General features: G+C 40.4%; 1 protein-coding gene across 2 annotated transcripts in view; it reads left to right on the top strand.

The window, feature by feature from the left end:
- LOC109240951 (DNA polymerase delta catalytic subunit) overlaps positions 1–16,780 on the top strand; it is a 38,323-nt gene that overhangs the window by 11,461 nt on the left and 10,082 nt on the right. For both annotated transcript variants that reach the window (XM_019407643.1, XM_019407642.1), the window contains exons 13-22: positions 11,565–11,684; positions 11,748–11,846; positions 12,091–12,198; positions 12,348–12,443; positions 12,522–12,587; positions 13,297–13,353; positions 13,525–13,612; positions 13,724–13,803; positions 15,566–15,679; positions 16,497–16,611. In XM_019407643.1, coding sequence (XP_019263188.1) covers positions 11,565–11,684; positions 11,748–11,846; positions 12,091–12,198; positions 12,348–12,443; positions 12,522–12,587; positions 13,297–13,353; positions 13,525–13,612; positions 13,724–13,803; positions 15,566–15,679; positions 16,497–16,611 — 943 coding nt within the window. The remainder of the gene's footprint in view (positions 1–11,564; positions 11,685–11,747; positions 11,847–12,090; positions 12,199–12,347; positions 12,444–12,521; positions 12,588–13,296; positions 13,354–13,524; positions 13,613–13,723; positions 13,804–15,565; positions 15,680–16,496; positions 16,612–16,780) is intronic.

Here is a 16,780-nt window from a genome sequence, read left to right on the forward strand (position 1 = left end):
ATTTGCGTCAAAGTCACTAATTATCAGTGTTGTGCGACATCCAACAACACCAAAAGGTTCCCAAGAGATAGCCGACCAAACCCCAGAAAAAGTCACCTGAAGAAGACCATCCACGCGCCCCACACGCCTGCCGGAGATCTGCCGCCGGCGGCGCGTCTGTCCCACACGCCGGCGCGTGAGGGCTTTTCCGGCCAGAAGTTGGAAACGCTTCTTTTGGACAGTGTCATCTCCTTGCAATTCCGAGTCCATTGGTACTATTTCCGACAGATTCCGACAACTTTGGAATTTTCCGGCGAGCTACAGTGATTTTTCCGGCGTGAACAGTGATCCCCAGGAAATTTCTGCTTTTTCCGGCACGATATTATAATGGCATTCGTATCGGAAGCCTTTAACTCACAATCCTTTGTATCCAATGCATTGAATCCAATCCAGATGGTTTTTTTTACCGGATTATATTGAGTTCCTTCAGTACAAAGCACGTAAACAAACATCTTCAGGATTAGCCTCCGTTGCTCCAACAAATAGTAGCATGACTTGTGTCTCCCAATCCAGATGCTTTTATATCTTCTTTGTCCTCTGTTTCCATCCCTAAGTCTACAGGTGAAACATTGTCTCATCCAGGATGGCGACAGGCTATGAGTGACGAGATGTCTGCTTTACATACGGGTGGTATTGGGAGCTCGTTCCTCTTCCTTCAGGTAAATCTACTGTTGGTTGTCGCTGGGTATATGTAGTCAAGGTTGGTCCGGATGGCAAGATTGATCGCCTTAAGGCCTGTCTTGTTGCCAATGGATACTCAGATATTTGGGCTCCATTACAGTGATACCTTCTCTCCCGTGGCTAAGGTAGCATCAGTCCGCTTTTTTCTATCCATGGCTGCCGTTCGCCATTGGCCTCTCTATCAGCTGGACATTAAGAATGCTTTTTTACATGGTGACCTTGAGGATGAAGTTTATATGGAGCAACCACCTGGGTTTGTTGCTTAGGGGGAGTCTCGTGGCCTTATATGTCGCTTGCGCCGGTCACTTTATGGTCTAAAGCAGTCTCCTCGAGCCTGGTTTGGTAAGTTCAGCACAGTTATCCAGGAGTTTGGCATGACTCGGAGTGAAGTTGTTCACTCTGTGTTTTATTGGCACTCTGCTTCGAGTCTCTGTATTTATCTGGTGGTCTATGTTAATGATATTGTTATTATCGGCAATGATCAGGATGGTATTACTAAATTGAAGCAACATCTCTCTCAACACTTTCAGACTAAGGACCTGGGCAAACTAAAGTATTTTTTGGGTATTGAGGTCGCTCAGTCTAGCTCAGGTATTGTGATCTCACAACGGAAGTATGCCTTAGATATTCTTGAGGAGATAGGAATGACAGGTTGTAGACCTGTTGACACTCCGATGGATCCGAATTCTAAACTTCTGCCAGGACAGGGGAGCCTCTTAGCGATCCTGCAAGATATAGGCAGTTGGTTGGTAAATTAAATTACCTTACAGTGACAAGACCTGACATTTCCTTTCCTGTGAGTGTTGTGAGTCAGTTTATGGATTCTCCGTGTGATAGTCATTGGGATGCAGTTGTTCGCATTCTTCGGTATATAAAATCAGCTCCAGGCAAAGGTTTATTGTTTGAGGATCGAGGCCATTAGCAGATCGTTGGATACTCAGATGCTGATTGGGTAGGATCACCTTTTGATAGACGTTTTACGTCTGGATATTGTGTCTTAGTAGGAGGAAATTTGGTGTCTTGGAAGAGCAAGAAACAGATTGTGGTTGCTCGGTGCAGAAGCAGAATATCGAGCAATGGCTATGGCGACATGTGAGCTTAATTTGGATCAAACAGTTGCTCAAGGAGTTGAAATTTGGTGAGATTAGTCAGATGAGACTTGTGTGTGATAATCAAGTTGCTCTTTATATTGCGTCAAATCGGTGTTCCATGAGAGAACTAAACACATTGAGATTGACTGTCACTTTGTCAGAGAAAAGATACTCTCGGGAGATATTGCTACAAAGTTTGTAAAGTCGAATGATCAGCTTGCAGATATTTTCACCAAGTCCCTCACTGGTCCTCGTATTAACTACATATGTAACAAGCTCGGTACATATGATTTATATGCACCAGCTTGAAGGGGAGTATTAGAATAGTTATGTAAATAGTAGTAAATAACCCTAATCCAATATGTATTAGGAGTAGGACATGTTATGTATATATATAGGGCTCATTGTATCATGTTTAACATATGAGAATAATATCAATAATATTTTCTCCCGTGCTTTCTCACAGAAATTACTATCTTACCCGATGCCTCTGTGAAAGCCAGTCCGATTGGAAAAGGAGAAACAGAAGTCACTATGGTAACGTCGAAAGTAGTGACACCGAAGACTGATGGGGCTGTTAGATTTGGCCCCTCGAGCTCTCAAAATGCCGTCAAGTCTGGCCATGTGGGGGGCCATGTGGCGCTATGCAGACAATTGATATGGGTCTAAATCTTAAAGATGCAGTATCAAATTATACCAGGTCAAAAGATATGGGCTAGACTATTGATAAAAACAAAGCAGTGAACCTAGATCGAAATTATTACATCACGGGGCCAAAGAAAAAGTCTCAAAAGAAAAAATCTCAACATCTCTGGCGGGCTAGAGGGCCTCTTTTGGACCCTTGCGTCAACCGGTTTGAGGTCTTGGCTTTAGATAATAAATATGATCCTCTCACGGATGAGCCAAGCTGCTACCAAAGCGGCATGAAACCTGAAGACAAGGGAGAAACTAATTCTGAAGCAGATGATGAAGCAGAACCACTTGTAGAGCTCAGAGCTCTTCTCCAACAATTCCAACCGGCGCCAAAGATGTCTCTGGTATGCAGCTCAGATTCTGAACTCTCCCTCAACTCTGAGAGCATTCAACTTACGAAGTACGACGAAGGGTCAAGCTCTGAGGTAGTCTTCAAGCCGACAGTGATTGAGACATCAAAGTGGACTAAAATGAAGATGGTAAAGGCATGTAAAGCTTTCAGAGTGAATGTATCAGGCTTTGAACACGAGCTTCTTGATATCATTCTTCGAATGAAGAAAGGCGTCAATTACAACTGCAACAAAAATAAAGTAGTCAGGCGTCAAAGAAGGGGAAGTCAAAGAAAGAGGAGATGGAAAAATTAGAATGTCTTGTAAATTATGAGGGAGGTGACAAGCGAGATAGGGGCAGACACTACAAATCCTTCTCTGGATGAAGTTAAAAATCTTGAGTTGGAACGTGTGTGGGCTGAATGATGCTGGGAAAAGGGAAACAATAAAGTCCCTTCTTTATAGATGGAAAGCTGATGTAATTTGCCTACAGGAAACTGCACTTCAAGTTTGGGGGAATCGGTGGACGGGTTGGACTGAATTAAAATCATGTGATAACAGTTGGGGGGGGGGGGGGTGATAATCTTATGGGACAAGAGACAATGGAGTTGCTCAGGGATTCAACAAGGATCCTACACTATCTCTTGCATGCTAGATGGTCTCTAAGAAAATTTTAGATAGTGTTTTACGGGGGTTTATGGTCCTCATACAAATTCAGAAAGAGAGGTATTTTGGAGTGAACTAGCTGCTATTAGAGGCCTTTGGAGTGATCACTGGGTTGTAAGGGGGGACTTTAATGTATGCAGATTTGAAAGCGAAAGATACAACTGTATCAGGAGATCAAAAGCAATGTCAAGATTCTCTGATATCACTCAAGACTTGAGTATCATTGATCTTCCTCTCCAGGGGGCTTTCTATACTTGGTCAAGAGGGGAAGATTCTATTCAAGCATCCAGAATTGACAGAATCCTTATCTCCCCATAATGGAATGATAGCTTCAAGAAAGCATCTCAAATTGCTCTTCCCAAAGTCATATCTGATCACAGACCACTTATGCTTGAAAATGGCGAATGGGAGACTAACCCAACCTACTTTAAATTCGAGAACATGTGGCTGCAGGTAGAAGGTTTTCTTGACAAAGTTAAGGAATGGTGGCGGGGCTACTCAGTGGTAGGCACTCCAGACTACATCCTGGTCCAGAAGTTGAAACTACTGAAAAAAGACATATCAATTTGGGATAGAGAAGTTTTCTGCAAAATTGAATCCCTGAGGAGCAAGGTACTGGAGGAATTAATGTTTCTGGACCAGGCTAGTGAGACCAGGCTGCTATCACCCATGGATCAGTCCAAAATGCTTGATCTAAAGATGGAAATTCATAGTATTGCCAAAGCGGAGGAAACATCCTGGAGACAGAAATCTAGATGTTTATGGCTAAGCGAGGGAGATAGTAATACCAAGTATTTCCAAAAGATGGCCAACAGTCACAAGAGATACAATTGCATTGACATGCTCAAAGTGGGGGAAGACATTATTTAGGACAAGAACCAGATCAAACAGGAAATACTGGGCTTCTATGAAGGCCTCTACTCTGAACCTGAACATTGGAGACCAACAGCTAATTTTGAAGATTTGGCCTACATCTCTGAGGAGGAAAATGAGGAGCTTGAAAAAGAATTTGGGGAAGAAGAAATACTAGCCACCATCAAGTCCTGTGCTCCGGATAAGGCACCAGGTCCTGATGGATTCACCATGGAATTCTTTTAGAAGGCTTGGGTCATAATCAAATCTGATGTCATTGGTGCCATGAATCATTTTCACCAACACTGCCATATGGTGAGATCTTGCAATGCTTCATTCATTGCATTGATCCCAAAAAGAAAGGGGCTATTGAACTAAAAGATTATAGACCTATTAGTCTAATTGGCAGTGTCTATAAGATCGCAGCAAAACTTTTAGCTAAAAGATTGAAAACTGTAATATGCAAGCTTGTTTCTGGGAGTCAAAATGCTTTTCTAAAAGGTAGACAAATCACAGATGCTTCACTTATTGCCAATGAGGTACTGGATTGGAAGCAAAAGAAAGGGGAGTCTGGAATTCTATGCAAGCTCGATATAGAAAAGGCATTTGATCAAGTAAACCGACAATATCTTTTCACTATCTTAAAGAAGATGGGTTTCGGGGAGAAATGGCTCAAGTGGATAAAGTTCAGCATTACATTAGTCAAGTATTCAATCCTAGTGACTCCAGTCCAATTGGTTTTTTTTCTCCCCAAAAAGGACTCAGGTCAAGGGGTACCCTCTGTCCCGTTTTACTCTTCATCCTAGTCCATGGAACGGTTGAGCAAAATGCTAGACAAGGCCAGAGATTACAATGGATTCAAGGTTTTCGAAATTGGCTACCAATGTATCTCATTTTGCTATAGATGCAGACGACCTCTAATTTTTTGTGGAGCAGAGTATCAAAGATGCAAGTATTTAAATCTGACATTTGCTCATATTTGAAGCCCCAATCATGCCTTCTCACATCACATGATAAAGACATTATTCATACCCGTTTAATGAAGTACAAAATTTGGAAATGCTAGCAGATATTTTATGCTGTGATATAGGCTCATTTCTAACAACTTATCTGGGACTCCCTTTGGGTGCTAAGCACAAATCAACTGAAATCTGGAATGGAGTGGTGGAGAAATTTGAAAAGAAACTAGCTACATGGCAAATGCAATACTTATCCATGGGGGGCAGACTCACACTCATCAATAGTGCCCTAGACAGTATCCCTACTTATCTTATGTCTCTTTTTCCCATCCCCTCAAAGGTACAGAAGAAACTGGACAGAATCAGAAGGAACTTTTTATGGGAAGGCAATAGCGAATCACACAAGTTTCATTTAGTGAAATGGGGGAGAGTGACATTGCCTAAAACTCTTGGAGGCCCGGGCATAAAAAACATTGCCACACATAACAGATGCCTACTCATGAAATGGCTATGGAGATATGTGCAAGAGGAGCAGTCAACCTGGAAGAAAGTCGTGAATGCAAAACACGGGGTCCAGAGTAACTGGTGTACAAAAGTCTCTAGGGCGGCACATGGGGTTGGACCTTGGAAATACATAATCAAACTATGGGGGGAGTTCAGCCAGAACAACAAATTTCAAATCGGTAATGGGGCTAATGTTAAGTTTTGGAAAGACAAGTGGCTAGGGGATTCAACTCTACAAAATGACTTTCCAAACCTTTATCAAATAGCAAACAGACCTGATTCAACTGTCTCTCAGAATAGAGCAGACAATTCTTGGTTTCCAATCCTCAGAAGAAATGTGTAAGACTAGGAATTAGGTGAATTACTTAGCCTTCTGGAACAATTGGAGAAATGCATGGTAAATGAGCAACTTCCAGATAAACTCATATGGGGAGCAAGTACTAAAGGAATATACACAGTGGAAGCAGGATACCTACATAATATTAGCCAAAATGAAATGATGGACAATTGGCCTTGGAAGCTCATCTGGAAAACAAAATTACCCCCCAAAGTTATATGTCATAGCTGGACTGCATTGAAGGAAGCGTGCCTCACTCAAGATAATCTTTGCAAAAGGAGTATTCCCATAGTTAATAGATGCTACATGTGCCAGCAGGATTTTGAAACAAACAGACATCTATTTTTGCATTGTCCAGTTGCTACGGATATTTGGAATATGTTCCTTTCAGTTTTAGGACTCAATTGGGTGATGCCAGAGAGTACTAAAGATGCTTATAGTAGCTGGAGTCTATGGAAAGTTGGTAAATCCATTAGTAAGATCTGGAAAATGATTCCTGGATGTGTTTTTTGGGCTATTTGGACAGAAATGAATAGAAGATATTTTAAGGGCTTAGCAACTCCTAATTACTCCTTGAAAGCTAATTGTATAGTTTTGTTTATAGCTGGAGTAACCTCTCCCCTATTAGCTCTCGAATTATTTTTGGATTTTGTTAGCTCCCTAATACTAGCATAGGACCATCTGTACAGAGCTAACATATCATCTTTTGTATTAGCACCTGGACAGTGCTCTTTTACATCTTATTGATGTTTTTTATAATATCTCTTACTTCATCAAAAAAGGAATAGGAAAATACAAGACTAGTGCTAATACTACTGGTAGGACGTGGAGAAACCCTTGACTACCTGTCAACCCACAACCTTATTCTTGACCTCCACACTTTTCTGTCGAGGGTCATGTCCTCGTTAAGCTGAAGTAGTGCCATATCCTGCCTAATCACCTCTCCTCGGCACTTCTTAGGCCTTCCTCTACCTCTACTCTGACCCGCCATGGTCAACTTCTCACACCCCTGACCGGGACATCGGTGCCTCTTCTCTTCACATGCCCGAATCATCTCAGCCTCAATTCCCGCAACTTGTTTTTCACATTAGCCACGGCCATCTTGTCGTTAATAACTTTATTCCTGATCTTGTCTTTCCTGGTAAGCCCACACATTCATCTTAACATCCTCATTTCTGTTACTCTCATTTTCTGGACATGAGATTTCTTGACTGGCCAATATTCGGCTCCGTATAACGTAGTCGGTCTAACTACCACTCTGTAAAACTTACCTTAAGTCTTGGAGGCACATTTCTATCACACAAGACACCAGATGCGAGCCCCCATTTCATCAACCCCGCTCCAATACGATGAGTAACATCCTTGTTAATCTCCACGTTACCTTGTAATGGACCCAAGGTATTTGAAACTATCCTTCTTGGGGATGACTTGTGTATCAAGCTTCACGTCCACTTCTTCGACATGAGTCCCAACACCGAACTTGCACTCCAAGTATTATGTTTTCTCCTGCTTAACTTGAACCCTTTAGACTCCAGAGTCTGTCTCCATACCTTCAGCCTAACATTAACCCCGCGTCATGTCTCGTCAATCAGCACTATGTTTCGAATAACATACACCACCACACCTCCCCTTGGATGTATCGCGTCAGCACATCCATTGCCAAAGCAAATAAAAATGGGCTAAGAGCTTATCCCTGATGTAACCCCATCTCCACCCGAGTCTTAGCTCCATTGTACATGTCCTTAATTACCCTAATGCACGTTACCGGAACGCCGCTAACCTCCAAACATCTCCATAGAACCTCGGACTTTGTCGTAGGCTTTCTCTAGGTTTATGAACACCATATGCCAGTCCTTCTTCCTCTCCCTATAGTGCTCCATCAACCTCCTCACAAGATGAATGGCTTCTGTAGTCGACCGCCCAGACATGAATCCGAACTGATTCTCCGAAGTAGGCACACTCTTCCTCACCCTCCTCTCCACCCCTTCTCCCAAACATTCAACACCTTGATACCCCAACAGCTTGATACCCCTATAATTGTTGCAATTCTGGTCATCACCTTTGTTTTTGTACAACGGGACAATCGAACTCCATCTCCATACTTCGGGCATCTTTTTCGTCATGAAAATGACATTAAGCAGTCTAGTAAGCCACTCCAATCCTGCCCGGCCCGCCTCCTTCCAAAATTCCACCGGGATCTCGTCCGACGCAGTCACCCTACCCCTGCTCATCTTCTGCATAACCTCCTCAACCTCATCAACCTTTATGCGCCTACAAAACCCGTAATCACGCTGGCTTTCTGAGTTCTCCAACTCCCCAAGCACGATATTCCTATCCCCATCCTCGATCAAGAGTTTATGTGCAAGGGAACTGTTGGAAATATCCCTAGGTGATAACTGTTTGAAGGGGAGCCTTGGCGTAATTGGTAAAGTTGCTGCCATGTGACTAGGAGGTCACGAGTTCAAGCCGTAGAAACAAGCTCTTACAGAAATCCAGAGTAAGGCTGCGTATAATAGACCCATGTGGTCCGGCCCTTCCCCGGACCCCGCACATAGCGGGAGCTTTAGTGCACCGGGCTGCCCTTTTTGATAACTTACAGGCTTACAAGATTGCTCATAAAGGCCCTTTCTATTCCACTTATTATCAGCCAATTGAGGATGTCAAAGTCGGAAGAAGCATAAACTTATAGTATACCTTTTAACTTATAAGGCCGGAGAAATTTCCCTTCTCAATCCTATGAAGTGATAGAAAAAAAGTGAAACTGGGGCAGCATGACTGTATGGAAGAATGGTTTGTCCACTTTCTTATAAGAGAAGGCAAATGCTGTAGAGCATAATCGGACCTAGGATATATTACTACTAGACCCATTCTTCGCCGGTAACCAAATATTAGGATGAACATCTTACATTCCTACTTGCTCTGTTTCTAAGCTCCTTCTACAAGTGCGGATGGATTCTTGCTTACAGTATAATCAATGACAAATGGGCATCTACTTGAGTCATAAGTTTTAATTGGCACACTGAGTTACAATATCCGTGTTTAGAACACCCAATGAAGTGATTTGAAATGCCAAATCACTCAAATTGGGATCTTTAGCCCTCTGGGATTGCAGTTCCATGACAATGTTGTTGGCCCTGCATTATCTGGGGAAGAGCTCTTTGACTAGCTTAGGAACCTTGCTGCAAAAACAATTGTTGACAATCTCCTTATAGCTATTGCGTATAGTAACTTGCAATGTCAATCCACAAGCATTAGTACAATTAGACATTGGGCCTTCCACTAACTAGGGAAAAGGTTGCAGATATCTCACATAGCATAAGAAGGTTGGGACATGAGGACTTAGTCTAAACCCGTTGTTCCACCTACTGATCCATTAAGCTTTTGATCAGCCCACGTTGATTTCTCTTTTTTTTTTGGTACACGGCGATTTAATCTAATGGTATGTCTATTTTTTTACAACTGAATCTTGTGTGGAAATCTTCCGCCAATCTTTCATGGAAGATGACAACAACAACAACAACAACAACAAACCCAGTATAATCCCACAAGTGGAGTTTGGGGAGGGTAGAATGTACGCAGATCTTACCCGTACATAGAAGGTAGAGAGGTTGTCTCCGATAGACCCCGACTCAAGGAAAGATGAAAAACAAGTTGTAGCGACAAGCAGTAACAACAACATGATAATAAGAAAACAATGCGAAAGGAATAGCATGTAGTAATAACTCTAACAATAAAAAAATACAAGACTAACACTAATACTACTGGTAAGTGAAAGCAATACTCTCGACTACCTACTAGCCGTCTACCTTAATTCTCAACCTTGACACTTTCCTACCAAGGGTCATGTCCTCGATAAGCTGAAGCAACGCCATATCATACCTAATCACCTCTCCCAATGCTTCTTTGGCCTACCTTTACCTCTCTTCAGACTCACCAAGGTCAACCTCTCACACCTCCTTACTGGGACATCTTTGCTTCTCCTCTTCACATGCCCAAACCACCTAAGCCTCACTTCCCGTATTTTGTCCTCCACCGGGGCTACTCCCACCCCGACACAAATATTTTCATTCCTAATCATATCAATCCTGGTATGACCGCACAAGCATCTCAACTTGCTCATCTCTGCTACTTTCATCTTCTGGACATGGGAGTACTTGACTGGCCAACACTCTGCCCCATGCAACATAGTCGGTCCAACCACCACTCTGGATAACTTACCTTTAAGTTTAGGTGACACATTTTTATCACATAAGACACCGGATGCGAGCCTCCATTTCACCCATCCCGCTCCAATAGGATGTGTAACATCTTCGTCAATCTCCCTATTTCTTTGGATAATAGAACCAAGGTACTTGAAACTATCTCTCTTAGGGATGACTTGCGTATCAGCCTTACGTCCACGTCCGCTTCATTGGTCCCGTCACTAAACTTGCACTCCATGTATTCTGTCTTGGTCCTACTCAACTTGAAACCTTTAAAATCTAGCGTCTGTCAGTCTAGGTCCGAGGCTCCTACCCCCCCCCCCACCCCCACACACACACACAACAAACACACACACACCCTCTACTGTCCTCACCCGGGTTTTAGCTCCATCATACATGTTGTTAATCACCCTAGTGTAAGCAACATGAACACCTCCAGCCTCTAAGAATCTCCATGGAACCTCCCTCATAACTTTTATGGAAGATAAATATATTATCAATATGGTCCATTAACTAGGGCATGCCTATATCCTCCTGGGTTATCTCCAAATTTATGACAAAAGGTGGTTTCCAAAGTAGCCAGGTCCTCAATCAGTATAATTTTGCAGTGATGGCCACTATTTACTTTCCATGGTTTAGATGCCATTTCAGCTTATAGGAAACAAACATGTACTGGATGGGGAACTAGTCGAGTTATTCTACTTCTTGTCTCTCTTATAACTAGTATCGCTGTAATATTTTCCCATTTTATTATTATAAATATCTTTAAGAATGGCATCTAATTACCTTATGTGGCAACTTAATACAGATTTTACTTGGTTAGCAGTGCTCCATCGATAAGAAAATTTAAGGCTGTCAATGCAGGCTGTTCAGTGGAGAGTTTGTCAACTTCCTTCGCACAGATTAGAAGGATCTAGTTTGTGGTCTAGCATGTAAGAAACAAATCTCGTGGGATATCCCACGAATTTGCTCTGACATGAAACTGTTATGAGCTCAAGTGTATTATTAAAAAAAAGCTTCCTCTCTGAATCTTTAAGGAACTTTGAGCAGCGTAGCTCCTTATCTTGAAATTCTGATATAGGTTAATGAGTAATAATGGCTATAGAATCTAGTGATTGGAACTTTGGATGAGTTTGATGGAGTTTTAGTTAGCTGATATGAATATTCAGTTTCACTCAACAAAAAAACTGAATGCACTAGTTCCGTTACAGGACGCTTATCTCCCACAACGGCTTTTGGATAAATTAATGTTCATTTATAACTATGTGGAGATGGCTCGAGTCACTGGTGTACCTATATCTTTTCTTCTCGCAAGAGGGCAAAGCATTAAGGTTAGTCCTAAACTTGCTTCATTTTTCTCCAGTGGAAATTTAACTAACAGCCTCTATTTTCAGGTACTCTCTCAACTTTTAAGGAAGGCGAGGCAAAGGAATCTTGTTTTACCAAATGTAAAACAGGCTGGATCTGAGCAAGGAACATATGAGGGTGCGACGGTAAGAAAATGAGTTTTTATCGATCAAATAGCTGAATATTGTTCTTAGAAAAAAGATAACACGTGCAAAGTTCCTGTTGTGTTAAGCTTGATATATGGTCTATTACCGTTGTTAAACATGGATGTTTGGAGTACTATCAAATCTTACCATACCACACCTTTTATTTCCTTGATGTTGATTTCTCAGGCTAAAGATACTAATTATATATCTTGTGTATTTTTCATGTCAAAATCTATGGCCACAGGTTTTGGAGGCCCGAGCTGGTTTTTATGAGAAGCCAATTGCAACTTTGGATTTTGCATCTCTATATCCGTCGATCATGATGGCATATAATTTGTGTTACTGCACGCTAGTAAGTGTTCTTCTTTTGACAATGATATTTCTTTTTTAACCTGAATGTTCAATTTATGTTGGTGACACCTGAGAACTAAGTGTTAAGTGTTAATATCTCCACATTGATGTTTCCTGTTCTGAGTTTCGGTTTTCTTCCCTCATGTCTAGGTAACTCCTGAAGAGTTCCACAAACTAAACCTCCGTGAAGTGGATGTCAACAAGACCCCTTCTGGTGAAATGTTTGTCAAGTCAGATTTACAGAAGGTAAATATAACTGTTGGTGTAATTCTTTATTTTAGGCTCTTGTTTTAACTATGATAATTTGAATTGTTTTTCCGTCAGGGGATACTTCCAGAAATTCTTGAAGAACTATTGGCTGCTCGCAAAAGAGCAAAAGCAGATTTAAAGGTGTAAACTGAAGTTTTATGATTTATGTTATTTTCTTGGATCCTGGTTAGCTTATTTGCATCGCATTCTGGTGTTCAATCTATGTAATTTGCTTCCATCTAATGTTTGAGAGAATCCTTCAATTTGGATTTATTAGAAGCAACTATTTGGTGGATTATATGGGGAGAAACTGAAAATTTTTTGAAGGAAAAAGAAGAATATTCTTAGTCATAAATTTAATTGCATTTCCTTGCTTTCTTTTTGGAGTAATATGGAAAATGTAAATGATACTAATGATGTAGAAGCCATGGGTTGACTTCATTAGTTCTCTACACAACCTGTGAGGACTTAGTTTGGTGTACTCAGATTTTCATTCTAGCATATTCTTGGTGCTAACATATATAAAAAATTTACCTATACTTATTTAAAAAAAAGTTTTATTGGGAGTATTTCTGATCGACTTTTAGAAATCTAGCTTTGGGGATATTCAAGGACATCAATATATTATGCGAAGACTAGATTGAGAGAATGCGTGGACAAATATATTACGCCTTAATACTCTTATAGGAACACTTTGTAGTGTACATAGTTACATTAATCTGGTATGGAACACTTATACCTGTTCTACTATTTACATTTTAATCTTCCTATTTCCATATCTAACAGATGGACTGTTTAATAATCGAGTTAACCTCTGAAATTGAGTTGTGACAGTAGATTTTGGTTTCAGGAAGCAAAAGATCCTCTAGTCAAAGCTGTCTTAGATGGACGTCAGCTAGCTTTGAAGGTAATTCTTGTAGAGTTGGTGAATGTCTAATTTTTTAAGTGTGATCTACTTTCACTTTTTCTTGGCAGATATATGACTTTGGTTCTCTGTGTTCTAGGTACTACAACTGCCTTAGAACTAAAAAGAATTTAGTCTGGTCAATTGAGCTACTGATGCCTTGTGGTTTTGCAGATTAGTGCAAATTCAGTATATGGGTTTACTGGAGCTACTGTCGGTCAATTACCATGTTTAGAAATATCTTCAAGTGTTACTAGCTATGGTAATGCAATAATTAGTAGCAATTTTATTGCAATACACTGAACAATTGAAACTTTGTTGTATAGAAAGCTAAGTCAACTACTTGTTTCCTGAATGTGCTTCATCTTCCTAGGTCGACAGATGATTGAGAAGACAAAAAAGCTTGTGGAGGACAAGTTCACAGTACTTAAGGGGTATGAACACAATGCTGAGGTACATTATCTATTGTTATTCCTTAGACTCCAAATCGTACATGCTAAAGAATTCCTATCAATATCTTGTAAGCATTTTTAGAGTGTCCCACATTGGTTTGAGATATCGATGCTGTCTCCCTATGTAGTCTTCTTGGTCAATCCTCACATCATGGTCTAGCTTTTGGGGTTGAGTTAACTCCATCACCCGTAGAGCATACCACTATGGTCTCAACTTTCAAGCATTATCGAGTTTAAAGAAAACCTAAGAAGTGCAAAATCACTAGTGAGTGGGGTAGATAACATCAGACAGTTGATAGAGGGTTCTCAGTTGTAAGGTCAGGATCATAGCTACTTAACTGGGACCATCTTTGGTGCAACTCACAAGGACTATGCAGTATGAAACCCAGTATTGTGGGTTAAAAAGAGCCAAAAGGCTGACAAAAGAGATCAGTAAGGGGAAAAGAGACACTGATCAGGAATATTTTGTTTAGCATTTGGCTTATAATTGGTTCCTAATGCTTGTATGGGTGTCTGGCAGAGAGGTTGGAGAAATCACAAAGAAACTTTCTATTCAAGCAAGTCGGGAGGTGAAAAATTTACCATCTGATTAAGGTATGAGAAATCTGAGGGTGTTTAATAGAGCTTTACTAGGGAATGGATGTGGAGAACTAAAATTAGAGATCATGTGGTTTTAGAGAAATTTTGTTGTTACCAATTAAAAAAAAAGATTGTTTTGTTGACAAGGATGAAGCTAGAGAAGGGGGGGGGGGGGTAAGGGGGGAAGGTTGGTAGAACCAATGAGATCCCGTTTGCTGTATGAAGTTGTTCTTTTTGAAAGGAATAATGAAAGGATGGAAGTATTTTCCGAGGAATATCATATTTTTAAAATGCAATGGAACTAGAATCAACTTTTTTAGAACAGAACTGGCGCGTGATGCCCCATTACGTAACGTATTTCCAGCCAGTTAATATCTCTTGCTAGCAGATAGCTCTATTAGTAAGGAACATGGAGGAGGAACCATGAGACCTAAATTTTTGGAGAAGCTTGCAAACTGGGAGATATTAGGGCTTAATAGCTAGCTTGGATTACTATATAAGCAAAAAGTGTTGCTTATGGCCAGAAATAATAAGAAATGGGAATAATAGAGGAGTGGCATGTTGTCACCGAGTCATTTATGACAAATTGCTAACAAGGGTAAAAAGAGATTTCCTCACTCATCGATATATTTTCGAGAGCACCTAGTAATGTTGCTTTTCACATGGACAGTAGCATGGAAGCCATGGTTAATCTAACAAGGAAACTACACATCATCTGGTGCTTCATGTGCAAGTGGGAAAAATGTCAAAGCATTTGATACTTCATTGCCTGATTGCATATGGATTATGGTGTACGGTGTGGGACATGTTTGGAGTTGTTTGATGATGTCAAGAAATATTACATGTATGCTGCTAGGGTGGAAATTCTGAAGGAAGAGGCAGAGAAGAAGAGCGAGGAATTAGCTGTATTGGCGCTTGTGGGGACAGTATGGAGAGGATAGAAGGGTGTTCGAGTGAATAGAAAATACCCATTAAGGACTTCTAGAACATTTTCGTTTTCTTGCATATTCTTGGAACACATGATATCCTAGTTATTGTTGACTACTTATGTTCATTATAAAAAGCATGTGTGATAAAACTCTATACATGGCATACATCTTGTATGTCAGGATTTCCTTTACAGCAACAGTTATTAACTTTATCAAAAAATTGTTTCTCTTATTGTGATTGTTTCATGATATCAGGTTATATATGGAGATACAGATTCGGTGATGGTGCAGTTTGGTGTGCCTACGGTGGAAGAGGCTATGAAATTGGGTAGAGAAGCTGCTGACTACATTAGCGAGACATTTATCAAAGTGTGTCCCAACCTTCTCTTTTATTTTCGTATATTTGGGGTTCTTTTTCTTCTACATGAATTCAGTGGACAATCCTCTTTTAGAAATTGATGAGAACATGATTGCCTTTTTCTGCTGAATATCTGTCATCGATCAATTAAATGATATTCCATTGCAGGTATGGTTTTTGAAACACGGGGGACTGGTCATGTTTTACCTTTGGTGCTTTTCTAAATCAGTAGATTTAGTTGTATTTAATCACTTTTTTTATCAGTAGTATCTAAACACTTTTCGAGATAAGTAACCTCAGTGGTATTTCTTGTTCTTCTTTCGCTATCATTTTGTCTTGCAATAAGTCTGAGTCTGCTTTAACAGTAATACATGCCACTAGTGTGTTATCTACGAAGTCTTTATACTCTTTATTCAGTTGGTCAGTTATTGCTCTCTGATAATGCCCAGTAGGTGGTTCTGTAGTTTCTCATGGTTATATCATAATTTTAATTAGGGTATATCATGAAGAGGAATAACTGAAAAAGCATCAGAAACCAGAAAACTTTATGTTCTCAATCATTTTAACTTCTTTCTGATTAGTAGTACAACTATAACTTCTTTTTCAACTTGATGCAATTAAAATATCGTGGCTTATGGTATTCTAGTGCGGAAGCTTGTTAACTTGTGAGATTCCTTGCCACGTTTATCGCTAAAATAGATTTCGAAAATGTTACAATATTGAGATTTGTTCCCATCAGTGGACTGATGTTATTTTAATCTCATCTTCTGTCAAATTTCTTCTTTCTTCATTTCACCCTTCTGTCCTGTGGTGGCATATTGATTTCAGCCAATAAGACTTGAATTTGAGAAGATATATTATCCATATCTGCTGATTAGCAAGAAGAGATATGCTGGCCTTCTATGGACAAATCCAGACAAACATGACAAAATGGACGCTAAAGGTGAGCTGGTCACTACCTAGCCTTTTTCATCGTCGGCATATTCTTGAAACTTCTCTCACCCTCCAACAGCAACCTTCATTCGTTACGTTGTCCTTGAAAATAGCAAACAAAATGTGTTGCCTATAATTTAATTATTGTTACTCTATTTCTTCATTCATTATGTGCATAT

The sequence above is a fragment of the Nicotiana attenuata genome, unplaced genomic scaffold, assembly GCF_001879085.1.
Source record: "Nicotiana attenuata strain UT unplaced genomic scaffold, NIATTr2, whole genome shotgun sequence".
NCBI lineage: Eukaryota > Viridiplantae > Streptophyta > Magnoliopsida > Solanales > Solanaceae > Nicotiana > Nicotiana attenuata.